General features: G+C 34.3%; 1 protein-coding gene across 3 annotated transcripts in view; it reads left to right on the top strand.

Annotated features, from left to right (window-relative positions):
- LOC145249713 (uncharacterized) overlaps positions 1-24,553 on the top strand; it is an 81,799-nt gene that overhangs the window by 52,727 nt on the left and 4,519 nt on the right. For all 3 annotated transcript variants that reach the window (XM_080111591.1, XM_080111590.1, XM_080111592.1), the window contains exons 9-12: positions 2,403-2,561; positions 6,957-7,073; positions 12,128-12,257; positions 16,464-16,512. In XM_080111591.1, the coding sequence (XP_079967717.1) occupies positions 2,403-2,561; positions 6,957-7,073; positions 12,128-12,257; positions 16,464-16,512 (455 nt within the window). The remainder of the gene's footprint in view (positions 1-2,402; positions 2,562-6,956; positions 7,074-12,127; positions 12,258-16,463; positions 16,513-24,553) is intronic.

Here is a 24,553-nt window from a genome sequence, read left to right as displayed (position 1 = left end):
AAAAACTTATTCTTTGATTTCTTATTTTTATTTTTTTGTGCCATTGTAATCCTTTTTAACAATTTATATATCTACTACCTGCATATACCTGGCGTTGCCAGATTGAAAAATATTGGTGGGGGGAGGGTTTAGTTGCATACTATTTAAAATACACCGAATATACTAACTTCTTGCAATTTTTCTGAAAGTGGATCACATGGTGGATTGATGAATACCTGAAATACATCCATTTTCATCTTTGAAAATCAAACAGGAAATAACTCTCATAGCTTAAATACAATCACCATTTTCCATTTGAAAATGCAACTGGTGTACACTAATATTTAATAATGAAAATAAAATAAATCAACTTTCAATAATATTTCTTAAATAGAGCAATAAAGACAATTCTACTGCAACAAAAAATTAATAACATGGAGCTAATTATTAAAATAGATTTTTTTTAATGTAATATGCAAATGAGGTTACTCACTGAATGTAGATTTCCTTTGAATAAATTGTATATACAGTGTAACCCGGATATAAGAAAAATGAATAGAAGAGATTTTCTCTGGCCCCAAATTAGAGCCTGTGTTAATGAACAGCATAACTCAGATATAAGAGAGCTATAAGGAATTCGGGGTCTCTTCTATCCGGGTTACACTGTACATTAACACGGGTTCTAATTTGGGACCAGAGAAAATCTCTCTTATATCATAGTTTCTTATATTCGGGTCTCTTATATTCTGTATATAGAAATAATGTTGGAATATAAATGTGTAAACGTCCATTTTCTTTGCATGAGAATTCATTTGTAAAACTGTACATATTAACCAAATTTATTTGTAAAACTATACATTTTGTACATATTAACCAAATTTATTTGTAAAACTGTACATTTTGTACGTATTAACCAAATTCATTTGTAAAACTGTACAGTTTGTACATATTAACCAAATTCATTTGTAAAACTGTACATATTAACCAAATTGTGAACAGACAGACAGGTATGCGACTTTATTTAGAATGAGGAATAGTTGTTAAATTATGGAATTGCCTGGATTAATTTTGTGAACCTAACATGGAAATAATGCCAGAATTCGCAGATATTTTATTCATTTCATTGTTTTGACACTCGAGTGTGTATCCGATGATATCTTATATGCTTTTATATAGAGTAATGTGGTTCTCGGTTGATTAACTGTGTTGGATATATATACTCGAGAGTCAAAACAATGAAAAGAATATGCTGTTGTCATAGCTCTAATGATAAATCATTATGTACACTTGCAACGTTCGAAACTGTTTTAATATTGCGAAAATTTGTGATGCTATGTTCGACTGAGGTCGTTGAGTGCTAGGGATAGGAAAATAATGACAAAAGAAAAGGAAGTAGATTTAGTGAGTAATAAAAGGACATCGATAGACCATGGGTACGAATTTGTTCTTAATGCAGACAATGAAATAAGGGTGTGATGAATCGTGATAGCAAAAGGACTGAACAATGGATAGATATATATTTAGCTTTATGACATTGAGGAGTAGCAACAATAGAAACAATTGACAGACGACAAAGCTGGACTTAACAACAGCCAGTGAGTTTTTACAACAGTTGTGAGTTTGGACTTTACAACAGTCAGTTGCAAGTTCAGTTGGACTTTGACTGCAGTTGGATTTTGGATACGGCCGAAGGCAGTTGGTCACTCGGAGGTTCCCAAGTGAGGTGGGGAGGTGAACTGTGGGTTAAATGATATCAAGTGACTGACACACCCTCGACAAAACATGCATGTGGCCTAGTGTGTAGAGGGTTGATGGTGATATACACACCCATAGTCCAACCATAAATGTAAAGTACTGCAGTCTGCGTTTTCTTTTTGTTCCTGGGTTTTATTTTATTTTATTTTTAAACTTGTGGACCAGGTCCTGGATATGACCTAAAACTATATCTGATGGTGAGGCCCCACCTTTCGGGCTTTGGGGAGTGTGGAGCCACCCTTTAATTGCCGTTGCTCCCAGGTCCACTCTGACCCAGAGTGGTAGTACCTGTTAGGGTCCCAACTATGGGTTAAATAGAATCTGACTTTAAAAAAAAATATACTTCATTAAAAATCGTTCCTCAAAATAACTAGATTCGGCATTACATAACCTGAAAAAGGTTGATATGCCGTAAAACAACAACAACAACAACAACAAACTTGTTGACCAGTGCACTCCCCATTGATGGTTGCCAGTGTGAACAAGACTATGACATGGCCAGAACTAGAACAATGAAAGGTAGAAAACAAGACCATGACATGCACAACATTTGGGGTCGGCAACATCACATGATGTCACAAACTGGCCTAACCTATTGTCAGAAAATTACTTTTTTTTAATTAAAAAAAAAAAAAAAAAAAAAATTTGGTATTTATTTTCTTTTTTAGATTCTTTCTAATTCCAACCAATCTGCTGATGTTGAAGACTCCTTAGAGAAGATATTGCTGGATGCTGCAATTTCCTCAGAAAAAAAGAAGAAAAAAAAGAAAAAGAAACAAACCAAATCGTCGGAAATGTCAAATGATCCAGTACCAAATAAGAAACAGGTCTGTAACTTTATTTCAATTCTAAACAAGAAACCACGCGGTTGTCTCCCCTTCACAAAATGATCCGTCTACAACATGGTTTACTGAAAATGTTTCTGAATTTTTTAGATGTGGATTGATAGTTTAGACTATTGTTCTCATTTTGGATATTATTTTCACAATGTTTCGGTCGATGTGAACTCCGACTTTTTACAAATGTATGTTATCGAACTTGGGAATCTGTTTTGTAATTTTTAACGAACCTTTTGTTTAATTAAATTCGGTTCTAAGTGACACTGTTCTTGGAGGTTGAAGGTTCAAGCCTCAGTGCAGGCGATACTAAGAACACAATTGCGATTTACTTAAGACTTCTACTCAGTCATGGCTGACAAAACGAGAGCATGCTACCGTTTTTGTGGATTGAATAAAGGGCTCTGTTTGAAATTCCAAATACATTTCTGAATTCAGCAAAAAAAATTCCCGAATTTGACAAGAAGCATCTGAAGAAGTGGGATGGTTATGTCGGCTGAAATGTTAAAGAAACATACAAAGTGAGAGCACTAGTCTGAATGATCCAAGCAATCTTTTGTTTAAAAAAAAAAAAAAAATAAATTGTAATATGATAGGTTTAGCTCATACAGTAAATAACATAGCTGTGCATTAGTGTCTATCTACAGTGCCGGCAAAAAGAAAGTCCGCATTTGTAATTTTTTCAAAAACCGCAAATTTAAGCTAAATTTAATGTACCTGTTTAAACAAACTATACTTCATTTGATTCACCTTTTATTCCTCTATTTTACCTGTTCATATTTGACTTTCAATTGAAATATTCTAGTGTTCATGTTAATTTAAAAAAATAATTTCAAATTGAAGCAAAAAGAAAGTCCGCAGCAACAAATTTGCTTAAAACAGCTTAAATTATCGCCCTTAAATCAGTTTGAAATATCCACCAACGGGCAACAAACATCTCTAATCGTAATTGTTGTTGTTCCAGGTTATACAATGTAACATTTAGTCCATATGCCACGATTTTCTCTTAGTAATCATCAGGAGCTCATTAATCTCCACCTTTCTGGTTTATTCAACCAAGAAATCGGCTGCAGATTGAAATGTGATGAGAAAATGGTACGAAAGACTGTGCAAAAGCATCAAAACACCAGCAGTGTTCGTGATGCCCCTAAATCTGGTTGTACATGAGTTACTCCTAATAGGGAAGACGATGCTATCAAGATCCACAGCCTAAGAAACAGATTTGAAACGGCTCCCCAAATATAACAACGGTGCAATCTTGTTAAAAAGTGCTCTCCTTCTACTGTCAAGAACGGATCAAAGAAATTTAATTTGCGAGGATATGTTGCAAGACGAAAGTCAATGATCTCTTTAAAGAATAGAAAGTGCCGTCTGGACTTCGTTAGATGTAATGAAGATCATGATTCTTCATATTGGTCAAAAGTGCTTTTTAGCGATGAAAGCAAGTGTAATAGGCGGAGCAGTGATGGTAGGCAGTACATCCGTCGGAGGAAAGATGAAGAATTTAATCCTAGGTGCTCAGTTTCAATGCTGCAAAGTGGTGGCGGTTCAGTTTTGGTATGGGGCATTATTAGTACCAATGGTCCAGGGCCTATAGTTCGCTTGCAAGGTCGAATTAATTTGACCAAGTACATTAATATGTTGACTGAGCATTTTCTACCCTACTTTGGTCGGAATTTGGATCCCATCTTCATGCAGGATAATGCTCCCATTCACACAGCTAGCAATGTCACGAGGTTCTTGGAAGAGCATGATATACCGTGTTTGGATTGGCCTACACAATGTCCAGACCTATCGAAAATGTATGGCATTACATTAAGCAACATCTACGCAAAGATAAAATTTCAAATTTGGAAGAACTTTGGACAAAAATTAAAGAAAAGTGGGATGCCCTTTCCCCGGAGTATTGCTGCAGGCTGTCAAATTGCAGAAGGGCTATGCTACTAAATATTAACTAGTTCATTGTGTTCCTGTTGTATTTGTGTTGCATTAATATCCTAAAGTTACATTTAAATAACAATTTTCCATTGTGTGGACTTTCTTTTTGCCTCCTCGATTTGAAGGTATTTTTTTAAATTGACGTGAACACTAGCATATTTCAATTAAAAGTCAAATATGAACAGGTAAAATTATAGAATAAAAGGCCAATCAAATGAGGTATAATTTGTTTAAACAGTTACATTAAATTTAGTTTAAATTTGCAGTTTTTGAAAAAATTACAAGTGCGGACTTTCTTTTTGCTGCCTGTATAAGTAGTTTATATTCAATAATCTGGCAACATGGCTGCTAAATGAACCACAAACTTAGAGCATCATGCCAAAATAACACCAATAATGGTAACTTTGACGGATATGAAGAGACTGTAAGCGAAGATGGTGATGGCCTTATATACAAGGTGCCATTTAAAAAAATTTTTTTTTGTACATGAATTTAAAATTGTTGTAGACTCTTGAAAATTCAGTATGTTATTACTATATATATCTTATGAGATGACTGACCTATTTTTATGATTTCAGGTTCAAATGAACAGCTAAAGCACGAATTGGAATACACCCTATTAAAGCTTAATTGTCACAGCTGGTGAATTTCAAAAAATGCAATCTGGATGTGAGGACATTTTAGAAAAATGCCACGCAATAAAATTTTGATTTTAAACTTGAAAAAAAAAATGCCACAGAAACGTATGGAATGCTTCAGACTGCTTTTAGACCATCTTGCATGAATCGAGCATAAGTTTTTGAGTGGCATAAGAGCTTCAAGGAAGGCAAGGAATCTCTGAGGGATGATGAGATGTGGAAGGAGTAAGGAAGTCAGAACATTAGAGTTGATTTACCAAATAAAGAATTTCATAGATAAGGACCGTCGTGTGTCTATAGAGACAAGAAGTGCACAGTTTGATGTCAGTGTGGGAACTGTACACAGAATTATTCATGAAGAACTGAAGATGTGGAAGATTTGTGCAAAGTTTGTCCCAAGTGTGCTCAATCCTTGTTACAGAGTATTTGACCAACATGGGTATTAAGACGGTTCCTCACCTTCACTATTGTCCAGACCTTGCTCCATGTGACGTTTGGTTATTCCCTAAGCTCAAGGAAAACCCGAGCAGCTGTTGTTATGATACAATTAAAGAAATGAAAGAGGCTGTGACGAGGGTCATTGACACACTCACATAAGAGAACTTCCATGGGGCCTTCCAGAAGTTGTATGAACGGTACAAGAAGTGAATTGCAGCCAGAGATTACTTCGAAGGGGGACTAGAGTTTCATGTGTCTACTATCAATAAAAGTGCCCATACAAGAAAAGTCTGGAAACTTATTTAAGACACCTCGTAAATAACATAAATGAGCACAAAAAACGTGGCGGAACAAGGGTGTTTTGAAAAGTCGAAATATCAAGTAGAGAACAGAGAAGAAACCATTGTGGAAGATGTAACGTGGTTGACTTGACTAATACAGTCATTTGTATAGTCAGCCTTTATGATAGACAACATAGTAGTTGATTATATTATGAGAGTTGATGAACAATATTTTTCATCTTAAGATAAAAGAAAAATATTTAAAGTTTAATTCTAAATAGTAGAAAAGAAAGTGACCCATTGGGTCAGCCATTGAGCTTTGGTTAAATTGTATAAATTAGGAAAAAGTGAGTTTGTAAAGCCAGTTAAATATATATAAAAAATTTTTTAAATTAGTCTCTGTTCACCATCTTCCTCTCCCTTTTTCACCATCTCTCTCTCTTTCATCTCTTTTTCATCATCTCTCTTTTCCATTATTTCTCTTCTCTTTTCCTTTTCACCCTCTCCTCTTTTCACCCTTTCCTCTTTTCACCCTCTCCTCTTTTCATCCTCTCCCTTCCCATTTCACCCTCTCTTTGCCTTTCACCCTCTCTTTGCATTTCACCATCTCTCTCTTCCCTTTTCACACTCTTTTTCACTCTCCAGTTTTACTGATATTACTTTTCGCTTTTGATAGCCTATTGTAATATTTTTATATTATATATGTCTTTATTTCCCTTTACTCTAAAAAAACAGAAAGAGATAGAAATAAGAGTGATAGATACTATATGAAACAAGTGTGGAGGGGGGGGGGCGTTCAAACAAAAGATGGTGAGAGAATGAAAATAATAAAGACTTAGTAATAAACGAGTCGCTTGATAAGTTAATTAAAAACAAAGTTTTTCTAAATGTAACTCAGTCCCAATATTGAGGAATATTTTAACATGTATTTGTGTGATTTAAAATGTACAAAAAAAAAATTCTGTAGGCTAACAGATATTGATTAATTCATTTTTAGTATAATAATACATCTACATAAAATAAAAAATGATTATTTCAGTATTAATAAGTTAATTTTTAATTTTTCAAGTTTTGTTTATTTTTTGACACAGGAGTCGAGCAGCCAAATTGAAGAATCCAAGAAGAGTCTGAATCGTGTGTTGTCTTCGGGTTTGGCAATTGAAGATACGCAAGTTGGCCAAGGTTCTGAAGCTCGCATCGGCAGACAGGTATGTGATAGAATTTTTGTTTTGCTTTCTATTTGTCGTAACTATACTTTTTGTTTCAATTTTTTTTTTTTTTTTTTAATCTTTTTTTTTATGTTACATAGTAACTCATTTGTTTGTTAAACGGTAAAATCCTAAATCATCACACAATATGTAAGCTGAGTGTCAAAAAAGCAAATTCTAGCAGCTATTAGTGTGTTTATATACTTGCAAAGATACCTGTGCTATGAGCGCGACTTTCCTGTACGCTCATGTACCCACTTTGTAAGTACCTTTGTATATCTTGCCGTACTTCGATAATGAGCACTTTTAATTTATTTTTAGTTCGGACTAGTATTCTCATCTTTATTAGTTGTTGTTTTTGATCTTTGATTGTTTTTTATTCACAACGTTTCGGCCAACTATTCCTCTGGCCTTCGTCAGGTGGTAAAAAAAACAAAAAAACAATAAAAGATCAAAAACAACAACTAATAAAGATGAGAATAATAGTCTGAAATAAAAATAGATTAATATATAATGCTCATCTCAAAAATGAATTCCAATTAAGGAATAATATATATATATTGAGCACTCTTGTATTAACCTCGTTAAAACTTCATTGGTTGCTTTGCCTCTGGAAAATATTAATCTGCGACTATAATATAAACAAAGGGCAGATAACCTCTCTTTAAAGCACTCGGGGAGTGGAAAAAAATACCAGAATCGCTTAAAAAATACATAAACAATCTTATATACACACACACATACATACCAGGTTAAAAGTATTCAAGAGTGATAACTAATGAATTTAACAAGGTTATTAAGAGTGCTCATTAAAAGAGCAAGATATATTTTTATTAATATAAACAAATTTACATGGTCGTGACACTGGACATGCTAATGTTTCAGACAAATGGTCAGTTAAAACCAGAAGTCCTCACCAGACGACCTAATAAATGGTTGCTTTAAAAAGTGTATTTTTAGAGGTGGCAAACTTGGAATTAAAATAAATCACAGAAAAATATTTTTATCAGACAAATATCTTGTTTATTCCAAAAATTAATTTTTGGCATTTATAATTTAAATACAATTTGGTGTAATTCCCTCCATGTATATGGTTTAATCAAGAGGTTCAATTTCCACAATGGCTACACTAGCAATAAATTATATGCCATTAAACCAACAATTGCTAATTGGGAACAAAGTTCCAGAAAAAATAGAAAGGAAGAGGTTGTATTGACAAGATTGCGTACAGGTAACACATGCCTTACCCAATCATATTTACTTAAAAGAGAAGACCAGCCAATGTGCATTGCATGTCAGGTTCCGCTGACAACAAAACATTTTCTTACTGAATGCATTGACTTTCTGCCTACAAGATGAAAATATTACAAAGACAGCAATATAAAAGAACTTTTTGAAAGCATAAAAGTTGAAAACATAATCGATTACCTTAAAAAAATTGGTATATATACAAAAATATAGATTTTCATATACATGTGAATAAGCAAGACAATTTAATAAATCGATACGGATTAGTATTTCTAAACTAATCCTTTGCACTTTTAATATACATAAGTAAAATTTTACCTTATACAAATTAACACAAACGTAACTACACCTTAGTAGTAAATTGTTACCAATACAAATTTAACACACGTAATGCAAATTTATTCTAAATATTTTTACGCAAATATAACTTTTATACAAATTTACACAAACGCAACTACACCTAAATAGTAAATATTTATCATTACAAATTTACACACACATAACGCAAATTCATTTTAAATATTATACTCACACACAAACGCATGTACATTTTCGCTTTTATAGTATAGATTATTAGTTGACAGCAGTTGCATTTAAAGCAAAATAAGGTTAAGCTATGAGAGTTATTTTCCCTTTAATCTATTAGTTATTTCCTGTTTTATTTTCATAGCTATAGATGGATGTGTTTTATGCTTAGAATGTTCGGTGTATCTTAAATAATGTTACTAAACCCTCCGCCCAGCAATATGTTCTAACCTGCTAATGCTCGGTATATAACTAGTATGTATGTATATATATATATATATGTGTATATATATATATATATGCAAAGCTCTTTTTATTGCAATTACACCCCAAACAAGGCACATTGACACTTTGCTGTAGGGGGCTACTATCAGGGACATAAGCTATAAGGGTACTATGTGGGGAGTTGGGCAGCAAGATGTCTGTTCACGTTACACTTGAACTGCTGCATGTCAGTACAGTTGGGGAAGCAGGAACTTGGGAGGGAATTCCAAAGTCCAGTGGTTCTGGGGAAGAAACTACTGGAGTAGAAGGCTCTTTTACATCTAGGGATCTCAGCTGTGAAGGGGTGGGATTTTGCTGCTTGTCGGGGGTACTTACGTCAAGGGGGCACAAGTGCTTGCAGTTCGTCAGAGCATTCACCATTGAAATACTTGTAGAACAGGCAGGGGGATGCTACATTTCGTCGATGGGACAGAGGCTGAAGTTTAGATGACAGTTCAGGACCTATTAGGTTGGCGACTCTCTTTTGAACCTTGTCTAGGAGTGAGAGACTAGTAGCAGATGCACCAGCCCAAATATCACAATGATACTCCATACATGGGTGAATCGTGGCCTTATAGAGGTACAGGATACTTTCGGGCGTTAGTAGCTTTCTAGCACGGTAGAGAGAACCTACCTTTTTTGCAGCGTTTCTGGCAATGCTCTCAATGTAATTTTTCCAACTCGTGTTTCCAATGAATGTTAGGCCGAGGAGTTTAAAAGATGTACTTTCAGATAAAGAGTCTTTGGCCATTGCTATTGGTGGTAGAGAAGGTTTCTTGTAGTTATTGAAGGAAACAAGTTTAGTCTTAGCAGCATTGAATGTGACCATAAAAACAAATGGAGCACTGTAGGAGTGGTGGTCAATGTTTGTATAAAGCATTGTAAGATATTGCTGCTGGCGTCTATCCCGTGGCCTGTTAAATAGAGCTACTGGCTATCAACTCTATGGTTGTTGGTTTGATCTTGGGCTTCGGATAGGTGCTTGTCTAGCCACACTGAAGAGCTGTGATACAGTGAAACGGTCTTTCTGAAATTTACGTGTGGGTTTGAACCTACAGACCACGTTATGCAAAAAAAAAAAAATATGCTACCAAGTAAAATTAGAGTTTTCATGGCTTGTTCTATTATTGCTGCTAAATGACATGGAAAAAATGGCTTAATCGATGATAAATTAAAATAATGGTTTCGATTATCGATAATATTCTGAGACAAAACTTAACTAAGATCGCTTTCATACTAATACACTAAAGTTCTGTAAATTTTAAAGAAAATTTGTTCAGCCGTTTCGGAGTCCATAAGGAACAAACTCACACACACATACACAAAGTTGCATTTACATAATTGTAGATATATATATATCTACAATTATGTAAATGCAACTTTGTGTGTGTGTATGTATATATATATATATATATATTGGTGGCCTGGCAAGGCCACAGTGGAGACAGCAGAAGCAGCAAAACTAAAGCTGGCTTGCCAGGACACTATATATAAAAATGTAGGCAAATTTGAGCATATTTTATTGGTTTGAAAATATAGGTTATATTTTTACCGATGTAGTTTCGTCTCATAAAACCAAAGATATGAGCATTTCAATTTGGCTGTGTGGGTGTGCATGTATATATATATATATATATATATATATATATATATATATATATACACACACACACTACTTTTTTGACAATTTTATAAGTTTGAAATCTCGGCACTTATTGATCAGAATTTAACAAATGAAGGTTCGTTGGAAAGCTAATGACCTGACTTGCATAGTGAGGTATGTGACATTTGCGCTTAAGGTTGCACAATGTTGTTTAAACAAGTGGGGGGTGGGATCACTTTTCTATATTCATTTAGCATAAAATGAGCACCCACTTTATGACCACTTTGGCTATAAAGTGGTTGTTTATTTTATGTTAAATTGATATAGAAAAGTGATCCCCCATTTTTTTTAAAACTGTAACTTATTCATATCATTTAAATTACTCGTTTCCTGGAATTTTAACTGTTTTCATTGTCAGCATCTTTGAAAACCTATAATAGTGGTAATTTTAAAGAATTTTTTGTGAGTGGAAAGATACTGAACCTTTACCAATGTTTCACTCAGTCATTTGTTTTCCTAGTTTTGCATATGAATTACAAAATATCTGATATTTCCCCAAAACCTCTGGCCTTGATGAAGGGGGAGACTAAAGGTTTCAAATGATCTGAAATAACAGCAAGAGGAGACTTGCTTCCAAATATTTCTCATATATTACCTATATCTATTATATATATGTTAGGCTCTCGTCAGCCATGTTGTTTCTATTTCCATGGCTCTCGTCAGCCATGTTGTTTCTATTTCCATGGCTCTCGTCAGCCATAGAAACAGAAACAATATGGCTGACGAGAACCTAACATTATTTACGATTTGCCATTAACTGGTTGCCCTTATGTTAGGCTTGAAACCGATGGTATCAATGTTTTCTGACCTTCTGTACATTTAAATAAATATATTTTGGTTATGATGTATAACAAATAGTTTCACTATTCGTTTAAAATCAATAAATATTTATTACTTTATTATTACTACTATCAAACGAAATTAAAAAAAAAAAAGATAAAGAAATCTTTTTTGGCATCGAGGAATTAGGCACACGTTTTTTTGATTCCGATACGCCTAAAAGTTCTGATATTTCTGATTCTAATTATTTGTCCCAACACTAATATATAAATAATATATTATTTATATAGAAACTATATGTTACATTTTTCAGAGACATACCGTGGTTTCATTGCAGTGGATCTGCTTGCAACAAAACCATGGTACATCTCTGAAGGATGTAACATAGTTTCTGTATTAATAATTTGTATTTTAGCTCACATTTATGATTGAGCACTTTATTGATTTATTGGTTATTAATTAAACTTTAATCTTAATTTGCTAAATGGAATTTCTTGCTTGAATCTTAATTCCCCAGCAGAGCCAGGACACAGGTTGCCTAGTATATTATACATTTGTGCTTATTTCTTTATAGGTTCATGTTTATTACAGTGGAAAATTGGCTAAGACCGGGAAAATGTTTGATCGTTGCATAAATGGGAAGCCATTCCGGTTTACGTTAGGAAAAGGAGAAGTGATTTCAGGATGGGAAAAAGGACTCGTTGGTAAGTTTAGGATTTGTTTTCAACTGTTTTATCGATTAAACCATGCTGAAAGTTCGTGTTTTTTTTTTCTGCATGCAATTACGTGTCTGAATGTTAGGATACATTTTTCTTGACACTTTTGTATAAATGAAAAATAGGTAAGCCTTATAGTTCTTAACTTTCAGATAATTATTTGGATTTTTCGACTTTCTTTTATCTTAAGTGTCATTTTCACAATGTTTCGGTCGATCTAACATCTGACCTTCTTCAAGTGTATTTTGTTGAACTTGAAAATCTGCCCGGAATTTGGAACGGAAGCGTTTATTTAATCCACATGGGTAGCATGTTCTCATTCCATCAGCCATGACTGGATAAATGTCCTAAATCTTTTTTTTTTTTTTTTTTTTTTTTTACATGATAGTCACCACTTATCAAGGCCCGGAAGCCACTTAGGGATAAGGGTTATTGCGTGTACAGTAATCAATGCGATATCATAGTAATTGTTAGTAATGGAGATTTGATAAAGTGTCTTACTTAAGGGGGCTGTTTATCAGGAATTTGTTTATGTTGGACTTGAAGACATCCAGGTTGTAATCAGGTGAGAAGCAAACAAATGGAAGAGAGTTCCACAGGCGTGCAGTTCCAAGAAAGAAGCTTTGTCCATGGAATCTACATTTTGATTTAGACACAGATAAAGAATGGGGAAAATTATTGACATCGGAATCAAAAAAATGTGTGCCTAATAGTGGTTTCAGCTAGACTGGTGTTTTTCATGAAAGATTGGCAAGGGAGGATCAGAGATTGGAGTTCAGACGAGTACTAACAATAAAACAAAGACAGGCTCGCAACGTCTCTTCCGTGGGAGAGAGGTTGCAGGGAAGAGAAAAGAGCATCCCCCACTAAGCCACAAAGTCTATTTTGTACTCTATCAAGGCAGGATAGGCTGTTTTTAGCAGCTCCTACCCAGATGTGGCAGCAGTATTCCATCCTTGGACGTACTTGGCTTTTATATAGATAGAGAATTGCATCAGTAGTGAAACTTCTTCTGGAATGGTAGAAGTACCCCACCATTTTCAGTGCTGAAAGAGACAAAAGTGAAGATGAGAATGGGCTAGCTGTGCCCAGCAGTACTCCATCCTTGGACGTATTGCAAGATACAATATAAAGATTTTGATAAGAAAAAAAACATTCAAGTTTGGAACCTATATAGATATTTGGGTTATAGTCAGCTAATGTACTTCCTATCTTCTGGCATAGTTGCTACTGGAAGCGGTAACAAGGCAAATTAGTTCCTTCACTTTTATTGTTCTTCAGTATTTCTATTGTAAAATGATTTATTGAAATCTATATATATAAAAGCGAAAATGTCTGTATGTATGTTCGCTTTTTGTGTATGTCTACAAAAGGCTTCTTTCAGAGAAGCGGTCGCTCGGTTCACAAGTTCTTAAAACTTTTTATATCATCTATAAATTGTAATATCTCAGAGTTAACTACGGAGCTCGCCTGTCTATTTAATTTTATTGATTTTCAAACGTTAATTATTCGACATGTTCCGATCGGCACGCGTTACATTCGGTATAAAAAAAAGCAAAACTTGACTCTAATTACTGGCCAAAAGCCAGTGGTCTCTAGAGAGCTAAGTAACGTTTGGTCAATGTCGACTTCGTCATATCAGACGGTAGCTTTCATTTCGAGACGAGACACTCCCCCTAATAAACAGGGAGCGGTTTTTAAAAACAAACAAACCGATTTATTGACCTCATTAAAAACTGTCCTGCATAAAATGCTAACTGCTGAATAGCTATCGCCGTCACGTCAATAACTCGTCAGAGGAGACTTACTTCCAAATATTTAAAAAAAAATGGTCAACAAATATCTTGAGGAAATTGAAGAAATTAGATCTTTACATTATTGGACACTGACGTGGCCACTTCTTTGCCTCAAAACTCTGTGTCCTCTCAAACACATGATGTACATATTTATTTTATTAAGGCCTGAAGGTTACTTGAGGATAAGGGATAATGAGTGAATGGTTGACATTGAGACAACAGCATAGTGATTATTAGTGGTGTCAATTTGAAGATAACGATGTTGTAGTTAGCTAGAAAGCAGGCCAGCAGAACAGTTCCACAAGCAGGCAGTTCTAGAAAAGAAGCTTTGTTCATGGAATCAGTGGGGGAAATTGTTGATAGTGGTTGTAGCTAGACGAGTGTTTTTTTTTTGTTTTTTGTGAAAGTTTGGCAAAGGGGAGGGACCATAAATTGACGCCCAGATGAGTCAACACCTGCTTCTAGCGTGTTTTGTCTAGAGAGCTAGTCCTTGACCCCTATCGCCTCACACATGCTTGGTGCACTGGGTTATCCTGACATGTACTTCATGTGATCCTCACCAAAATTCACACTAGTTAATATAATCTCTACTTACTGTCATAGTCCTAATATATAACACTGTAATCTCTGGTCCATCTTTGTAAAAAAAAGTTAGATATTGCATTTGCTGAAATGTGAAAATCACAACCAGGATGAGAATTGTAGGCCAAAGTATCTGAATATTGCAAAATGCTTTTTTTCAATGTTGAAAAGAAATCCTCAGGAAATATTGTCACCAGGGGATCAGTTTTAATTAAATTTAGCAAAATAGACCATCTTACTAAAAAGTTAATGAACAATTTAAAAACATATGCTGGGCGATGATCCCATACTAAGACCAAGTACAGAATGTGATACAATATGGAAACTGTTAATTATAAATAATAAAGTTGCAATTAATAAAAATAACTTTCTGTGTCTGCATGTCTTAGTTCATTCCCTATGGATTCCTAAATGACTGGGCTGATTTTTTAAATTTCACACAAATGTACTCTATGCACCTGGCAGTGTTTTTTTTTAGATAGATTTTATATCGGAATGTCTTTGATAAGTGTCAGTAATCAATAATCCAAAAAATCTGATGAAAGAAAGACAGGCGATTTTGACTAAAGTCAACACCTTATACCGCCTAACATCTCAAGTGCATTTGAGAAGTGCTTATTACAACACTGAGAAAGGCCCAGCATATAAAATAAACAGTAGGCTCTTTGATATTTCTGTTTAGCGCATAATTTAAATATAATACTTGACTTTTTCATTTGAAAGTTTAATTCAAACCATTATCACCGCATAAGTAGAAAGGCCCGACATAAAATCAAGAGACTCGTCTGAAATAAATGTTTCTGTTTAGAGCATAAGTGAATCCTAATACTTGATATTTACATTTTAAACTTTAATTCAAGTTGTTATATATAAAAATAATTTTATAAAATCAACAGTAGGTTCTCTACAGTGCAATGTATTGTGGACTAAGTAACTGCGGGGAAAATTGAAAAATGGTCAATTTTATTGATTTCTATGACAATGAAATATGGGAGGGTGAAACATTTGTTGATCCTCATTCATTCCTGGGCAACGTTGGGTCTCCCTGGTTGTAGTAATAAATAGTGGTAAGTAGTACGATTGTACATTTAAAGACAAAAATGGATTTAAGGGTTCCAAAATTATTACTAGAATGTCCGCAAGGACCCATGGCGCAGTGGATAAAGTACTTGCTAAAATTCAGTTGTAAGTTATACTCTTCTGGATTCTTAATGTAGGTGACACTCAAAATATGATTGCAAATTACGTAGTCTACCCGATTATGGCTGATGGAACAAGAGCATGCTACCCCTGTGAAGTAAATATAGGATTTTGTTTAAAATTCTGTACAGATTGCAGAGTTTGACAGAAAGATTTCCCGAGTTCAACAAGATACGCCTGAATAACACTGAAGATAAGAACAGAGGTTCAAAGAATCCAAATAATACAAATTTAAAAACATTTTTTTTTATAATCTGAAAATCTTGTCCTCAATCAAGATTTTTTTCTGTTATTGTTTGTCAAATTTATTTTCATATTATTTTCATAATCTGGATTATCATAAAGATGTCTTTTTGGATTTCCGGTTTCTGTTCCACAAACGGGACAACAGTGACAAACAAGATATGGTCCCTTCTGATTAATGATTAATCCCCCCCCCCCTTCTCATATTAAGAATGGTCTTCTCGTTCTCTTGTCCCTTTCTAATTATCCATCCAAATGGACAGCAGAAACCGGAGGTGAAAAAGAGCATACAATCTTGACTCTAACCGTATACTGTTTATATAAAATGTAAAATGTTTTCCTGGTATTCAAACGTCTTTTTATTACATTTTAGGCATGAGAGTTGGCGGCAAGAGAACGCTTACAGTTCCTGCAAAATTGGGGTAAAGATTATTTTTCAACTTTAAAAATTTTTTTAATTAAAATTTTGTCTTGATTTTATTTTTTGCTCATTTGTATAGTTAAAAAAAAAATGTGTGAAATAACGACTGCTTCATCCTTAGCCAACAAACTAATAGAGAAATATGGAAAATATAAAAGTCTTTATAAAGCTTGAATGATAAATGGGAATCTACTGATGGCCCACAAGAATTATGAATATGGAGCGATTGATGAATAATGGCCAGGTATGAAATCATGAAGGCTAGAATAATGATCAAAATATGGGGCCATGGTGTAAGAAATTGAAATGAAAGTTAAATTGAGGATTAAATAAAAATTATAAAAAAATTAAGATATAAAATTATAAAATATAAAATAAAAGTTTAACCTGAATAAAGTTAAATTAAAAATTTTTATTAAAAAATTCAAGAAAATTAGAAAATAAAAATGTTATAAAATAAAAGGATAGCGTAAATAATAAAGTTAAATTAAAAATTGAGTATAAATTAAAAAAAATTAAAGAAAATTAAGTATAAATTATAAAAAAATTTCCAGAAAATTAAGTATAAATTATAAAAAAAATTCAAGAAAATTAAGTATAAATTATAAAAAAAAAAATCAAGAAAATTAAAAAATAAAGTTATGAATGAAAAAAAAAATTCAAGAAAATTAAAATCTACAATATGAGTAAAATATAGAAAACAAAATAAGTTTATGTCTCTTCTGCATCAGATGTGTATTGTATATTGGCCATGGTGGCACGAAGTGATTTTCTTCATGGAACTTCATTTATGCTTGTTTCAATGTGTCATTGCTTGAGATCATCATTGCCAGTTATTCCAGATCTTTTCCTCGTTTACCCTTAATTGGGATGTGTTTATCCAATCAGAGCTTCGTTCAACATATCCATACTTCTGTAGGCGGTTGCAACATGGAGCTGACTTCAGTCTACGTAATGTCAGCCTCAATAACAAAGAGAACAATCTGTCGTCAAGACACAAATTGACAAAACAATGTAACAGAGTGTGGACGTTAGCAGCAGCAGCTGGCAATGACCAGGCTGACTGTGCGATGTGGCAGCGGAGATAAAAAGCACACATGTTCCGAAAGATTGGAGTGATATTTGAATGAGATTTAAGAGGGCAACAGGAAAAGGAGGTGTTCGAGACACAAGCGTTTATCTATTCTCTATACCGAGCAAGAATAAATCATTTTTAATTTTCAATTTTTTTTTTCTTTCTTAAAAACCTATAAACATTTAATAATCAGAAAACACTTAAGAACGAAAATTTGAAAGGAAAACAGAGGAAAGAGTCTATCAGGCATATATGTATGCAGTAAGATGATGTATGGAAGTGATATCTAGCCGATAAGGGTTGAAGATATGCGTTGCATGGAGAGAAATAATATGAGAATGATAAGCTGGATGTGTAATGTGAAATCTTAAAGACAGGCTTGGATCTGTTGACGTCAAAAGAAAATTAAGTCTAGACAACAGAGGGAGATGTGTGCAGAACAGGAGACTTTGATGGTATGGCCACATTGAACGGATGGATGTGTTTTTTGGGTTAGTATATGTAGAACAGTTGATGTAGCAGGTTCCGTTTACAGAGGAACGCCAGGAAAAACATGGGAGAAAGTGATAAGAATAAGCGTAAGTGAAAGAGGGATAAATGAAGACCTGGTGAGAGATGGGTGAGTTTGTTAATCAATTTCTAAAAGTTGTCCAAACAGAATGATAATGATATCCGTCAGATTGTATGCGACGAAAGCAGAACTTATAACACTTGTGCCCCTTTGAAGTACATACTCTCGACTAAAGCAACAAGTAGCAAAATCCCACCCTTTCACTGTGGACATCCCTAGATGCCGGAAAAAGTCTTCTCCGCTAACAGTAATGATGAATTATGTTTGCTTCTTTATTTCCTTGAGTCTAGCTTGTCATTAAAACAAATGCTTCAAGCTATATTTGAGAAAACTTGTATCTTGATTGTTTTATGGGAATTTTTTGTAAATTTATTTGTATGTTATCATTCTATTACAAAAAAATCTCTCGAAGACCGAAGGTGTTAAGCGTCTCAAAATACAAACTCATCTATAAATATAAAAACGAAAATGTATGTATGTATGTGTGTTCGCTTTTTCTGCATGTCTACAAAAAGTTTTTTTCAGAGAAGCGGTCAGTCGGTTCACAACTTTTAAAAACTTTTTATATCACATATAAATTGTAATATCTCACAGTTAACAATGAAGCTTGCCTGTCTATTTAATTTGCTCGCCTTCGGGAAGATAAATATTCAACATTTGTCGCTCGACGCATGTGGGTTAGTCTTTTTCCTATAAAATCTTGGGAAAATAAAAATAAAAAAAAAGCGTTCCCGCAGTAAATGAAATACTATGCCGCAGTCAAACTTGACCTCATTAAGTCATTAAAACGTGCACCTGCCAAATCCAAGTAATTAAATAAATTCAAACGTGTTTCCGTTAGCATCTCGCGGTGGCCCAATGGTTAAAACCGTCACACTTTTTTTTTTTTTTTTTTTTTTTTTCTTTACACTTTAATTCACAACTTTGCCTCAAGGGTTCAGGTTCGATCCTCATACTTACCTACCAAAACATTTTTTATTTTTATCCCCCCCCCGGGAGTTTTCACACACCTCCAAACACCCATGCAATGCCGGGTACCCCTCGCTAGTCTTTCATAAAACTTGACACTGTTTTTTTTACACACATGACAAAGCAAGTGTAATATCTGTTTGTTGACAATCATCGCAACATTATGGAGTTGTTTTCAATTTTCACTTTGTGGAGCCTGGCATCTTTTTTTTTTTTTTTCATTCCCTTTTTAGTTAAGACTAGCCTGAGTGCCTGGCGTTGCCCAGATGTTTATAGGTGTGTGTTGAGCAAAAGAAAAAAAAAAGTGGTAGTAGGCCGCAAAGTGACGTAGGTTTAAATTAAGGCTAGACAATCGAAAAGAGGGGATAACTTTCAAAAATATCGGCAAAAAAAATCGACCCTCCCTATAGAAAATGGCCCAATTAAGGGTGAAGGAATTAATGTTTTTGGCCAATTTTTCAATATTTGTCGTCTGGAGGGTCAAGCTTCAAAATGATACTGATCTCGTGAAAATCCGTTGCCTCTGTCAAAAGTTTTAGGCAAACATACATACATACATTTAAACAGACAGGTGAGATTTATATTACAGAAGATGTCAGATCCTGCGTCTTTATTTTGATTCCCTTTTTTGTGTCATTTGTATGATTTTTATTAATATGAGAATAGTAGTTCGGTATGCAAATTATCAGTCCTCATCTAAAAAAAAAACAAAAAAAAAAAAAATTGAATTTTTTGTGTTTATATTTCCTTTTTCTTTTCTTTGTTTATATTTATCTCTATATGCTTTGCTCTCCTTTTCTACTTTCCATCATGTGCCTCCCTTCATTCTGTTTCCTCTTTGTTCCTTTCTCCATAATCTCTTTATCTCCCTCCTGTTTCGCCCTTTCTCTCTTTCTTTCTTTTCCTGTCTTTCCCTTTCTTTCTCTCCTCCTTCCTTTTCTCTCTCTCCCTGCTTCTTTTTTTCTCTCTTCCCCTTCTTCTTCCCTCCCCTTCTTCTTCCCTCCCCTTCTTTTTCTCCCCTTCTTCTTTTTCTCCCCTTCTTCTTTTTCTCCCCTTCTTCTTTTTCTCTCTCCCCCTTTTTCTCTCTCTCCCCCCTTTTTCTCCCCTTCCTTTTCTTTCTCTCCCCCCTTTTTCTTTCTCTGTCACCCTTTCTCTCTTTCTCCCCTTCTTTCTCTATTTATCTCTCTTCTTTGTCTCCCTCCCTTATTCCACTACTCTCTCTTTATTCCTCTCTCTTTATTCCTATCTCTTTACACCTATTTCTTCCATTCTCTCCTCTCTTTATTTTTTTATCTCCTGTTTTTATCCCTTGTCTTTCTCTCTCTCTATTCCAGCACCTTCTCTATTCTCGTTACTCCTTCTTTCTTTCCCTCCCCAAAAGGAATAATGGGGGAGGGTTCTATTCACTTAGGGATGTGTAGAGATTTCTATTAAATCTTCTGATGACATTTCTCATAATTTGAAAAAAAAAAAAAAAATTATTCATTGACATCTTAAAAAAAAAAAAACGAAACAGAAAAAAACAAAACATTAAATAAAAGCACAATATTTAAAAAAAAATCGTTTTTAATTTTCAATTATTTTTTTCTTTCTAAAACCGATAAACATTTAATAATCAGAAAACACTTAAGAACGAAAATTTGAAAGGAAAACACAAGCAAAAGGTAAAAACACGAAATTAAAGAAATTGAATTTTGAAGCGAATAAAGTCTAAGCTTCTTTTCACAACAAACTTGTCGTTGGATGTTTTTCGCAAAGATCCTCCATTTCATGATTCATAATATCACTTCAGCATCTCTGATTTATCATTCAAATTATCATTCGAACCCCCCCCCCAAAAAAAAAAACCATTCTAAACCATCTTTTTGTCGTATCCATTGCAGTGAAGGCCGCTGAAAATGGAGGAAGATTTCTCGGCATTTGATACAATCTGCTGAAGTGCTTTTTAAATCAATATTTCAATTATATATCTTATTTACTCTCCCGCCGGCCATTTCTTCCGAATATGTAAACAGCAAGAACATAAGTCATAATTGAGAGCATCCTTTTTGCCTGACAACGTAAGGATGAGCCGGAGTCTTATCTGGGCCTTACTTCTTCTTCGATGAAAACTTTTCAATAAAAATTTTTATCATCTCAGAAATGATGGTACACACATTCATTGTTAATGTTCAATACTTGGAGTTTACGTAAATAATTTTTCTATGATTAATGTTACCTCATAAGTTTCATATGCATGTACACACGAACACAAGTGTGTGTGTGTGTATATATATATATATATATATATATATATATTTGGTTTTCATACATAAAGTAGATTTCGTAGTGTATAAAGATTATTTGATACTGGAGATATTCATAATCGTAACCTATGTTCAAAAGAGGAGATATATAACATGAGAAATATTTGGAATCAAGTCTCCCCTTTACTGTTATTTCAGATCATTTAGAAACATAGCGGCAAATTTTAGTCTCCCCTACATCAAGGGAAATATGTGTGTGTATGTATATACATATACATACACACATACATATATATAATATATATATATATACTTACACAATATATATATACACACATGTATTTGTAAACCTGCATTCAAGTATGTGCGTGCGCGTGTGTGTGTGTGTATATATATATATATATATAAGTAGGTTGTAGTTTGCTTGAAGCATTTTTTGTTCTATATTTCGCGGTATCACGTGGCAAACTCTGCGGCTACTTTTCCAATTTTGAACACTCTTCCGCTGTCTTCTCTTGAAAATGGACTAATAAGTCTGAAATATATTGAGATTTATATCACCATTGAATACAACAGAAAAAAAAAATTACTGTTGTTTAGAGTTAAAATTTGTGTGAAAAAGAAAAAACAAACAACAAAAAAAAGAACTTTATTTCTTTTGTTTGCATTTAATTTTACTCTATATAAAAAAATAAAAATCTCGCATTGTTCTTGGCTTTTAATTTTACCTTATATATATATATATAAATGAGAGAGAGACACTTACACTATATACATATATATATACACACGCATGTATTGTGTAAATCTAAACACAATCATTTCGTACTTCTTCTGTCTACATTGCTCGCCTATCTAAATGGGCTGTGACTTTTCCCTTGTTGCAATTGTTGGCTTGAAAGAAAGTAAACATTGCGGTCTGTTGCCTGAAATGCATGGGAAATGGCAAATACCATTCGATTGTCGCTCTTTTCTATTCGGTTTTTGCCATAACTCCAAAGTCAATAAGCTCAGAAACAAGGAATGCATAAAACAAGAACAAAAGTATTGTGGCCACATCTGGTGCATCTACCACTAGTCTCTCCCTCTTAGACATGGTCGAAAAAAGAGTCTCAGCACTATCGGCCAAGCTCCAACCTCTGTTCCACCACAGCAATGTTGCATTTCTGTGCCTGTTTCGCAAGTACTTAAATGTAATGTGCTCTGGTGAACTCGTAGCACTTGTGCTCTCTCCTTGACGTACATAGTTTCGACCACCCTGACAAGCGTCCCTGCCCTTCCTTTCACCGTTAAGGTCATATGATGTTGGAAAGCATTATCTTCTACTAGTTTCTTTCTTCGGACTGCTAGACTTTGGAATTCCCTTTATTACCTGCCTTCATCCACATGGATTCATGCATTAGGTTAAATGTAATGTAAACAGACATCTCGCTACTCAACTTCCCATAATTCATCTCCTGTTAGACATGGTCCCAAATAGTAGCTCCTTACGTCCAAGTGGCAATATGCTCTGTTTGGAGTGAAGAACAAAAAAAAAAAAAAAAAAAAAAAAGTAAAAAAAAGAACTCATTCGAAATTATTTCGACCAGCTCTGAATAACTGCGGTTAGTAGTTATATATGATCTTTGCTTACTCACTGTTAGAAATTGAAACGCCACATCGGAGTGAAAGGAAATGAAAGAGCGGACTTAGCAGCCAAATCAGCTTTAAACCCTGAAACCATAAATATTTCTTGCAGACTTAAAATACAAAACCAATAAACTGTTTTATGCAAAATGGCAACAGCGCTGGAATAATAACACAAATAACAAGCTCTTCCAGATTAAACCCACCTTGGGAGAATGGGGATCATCCCCACAAAAATCAAGAAAAGAACAAGTTGTTATATCCAGAACACGCATTGGCCACGCAAACCGTACTCGCTCCTACATCTCGAGCAAGAGCAAGCACCACAATGCCTAACATGTCGGAAGGCCGGCACAATAAAACATATCTTTGTGGAATGTGGAGCCGATGTTCCTATTTACAATGCCTCCCCACGAGACATAATTAAACACCAGGGTCGTTTTTTAACGTGGAGAAAAGGAACAAAAATAAAAATTGCCTCAGTCGTGAAGGACTTCTCCTCCACCGACAGAGAACAAGAAATTGAAGTGCAGCATCTGAAGAACAGATACTACACTTTGATCTTGTCCCGAAATGTTACCGCGAGAAAACGCCGCCCGAAATTCAACAATATGAAAGACGTATTTAAAAACACCTGCACAGACAACATTCTCTCATTTCTGAGAGAGATCAAACTATAGCAAAAAATATAACATCCAGCCTGTCCAAAAACTTTCAATTAAAACAGATAACCTTGCCCCCCCTCCCCCCGCCCCGGCCAAAATAATAAAAAAATAAACAAACAAACACATTGAAACAAATAAATAAAACAAATCAAAACGATCTTCAGCATTAAATGACCCAACAAAGGTCGGTATGCTGGTTAAATAAAGCAACCATAAATTTAATACGATGCATAATTATGTTAAACGCAGGTGAATCGCTCTGTAGCCTTGTTTTATGGCATATCAGCTCTTTTTAGGTTAATTAATGTCTAATCCAGTCATTTTGGTACAAATTATGTTTCAAGTTCTTTATATCTTCAAATATTTATTCATGGTGTTTGGTTTGGTTGTTTTGTAAAGGAAGGTTGTTTGTTTTTAGTCTTGTAGAACGTGATTGAGTTTTACAAAGGGAAAGGAAAAAAAAATTACATCAATGTTTGGTGCATTTTAGGTCAGGTAGCCGATATCTTCAGACAGCTTTATTTGATGTTTCAGGTAGTTTAGCTATCTGGAGTGTAGCACTTTCTGCATAAACTCTGTAACTGAAGAAAAAAATGAAAAGAAAAAAATGAAAAGCTGGCTATCCCAGGCATGAGGATGCGTAAACGACCAAGGAAAATCTTGAGTGCAGATGAAGTGACTTGATTGCTTACAACATGACTGGTATGAACCCTTATAGATTGGACTGCACGGAAAGCGGGTGTGAGATGTTGCATAGTGTGGCTCAATCCAACCTAATAGTATAAGCTTGGTAGACCTAGAGATGGTCTTTGATAAAAACATTGGTCTCCACCACCTTAATGGGTTAGCGTCAAAAATGGCATCTGACTGATAAAAAAATCTTGCCTCAT

The sequence above is a fragment of the Euprymna scolopes genome, chromosome 28 (genome assembly GCF_053919585.1).
Source record: "Euprymna scolopes isolate OS-2025 chromosome 28, ASM5391958v1, whole genome shotgun sequence".
Lineage (NCBI taxonomy): Eukaryota > Metazoa > Mollusca > Cephalopoda > Sepiida > Sepiolidae > Euprymna > Euprymna scolopes.
Note: the sequence above shows the minus strand (reverse complement) of the source record. Positions and strands in the feature narration are given on the sequence as shown.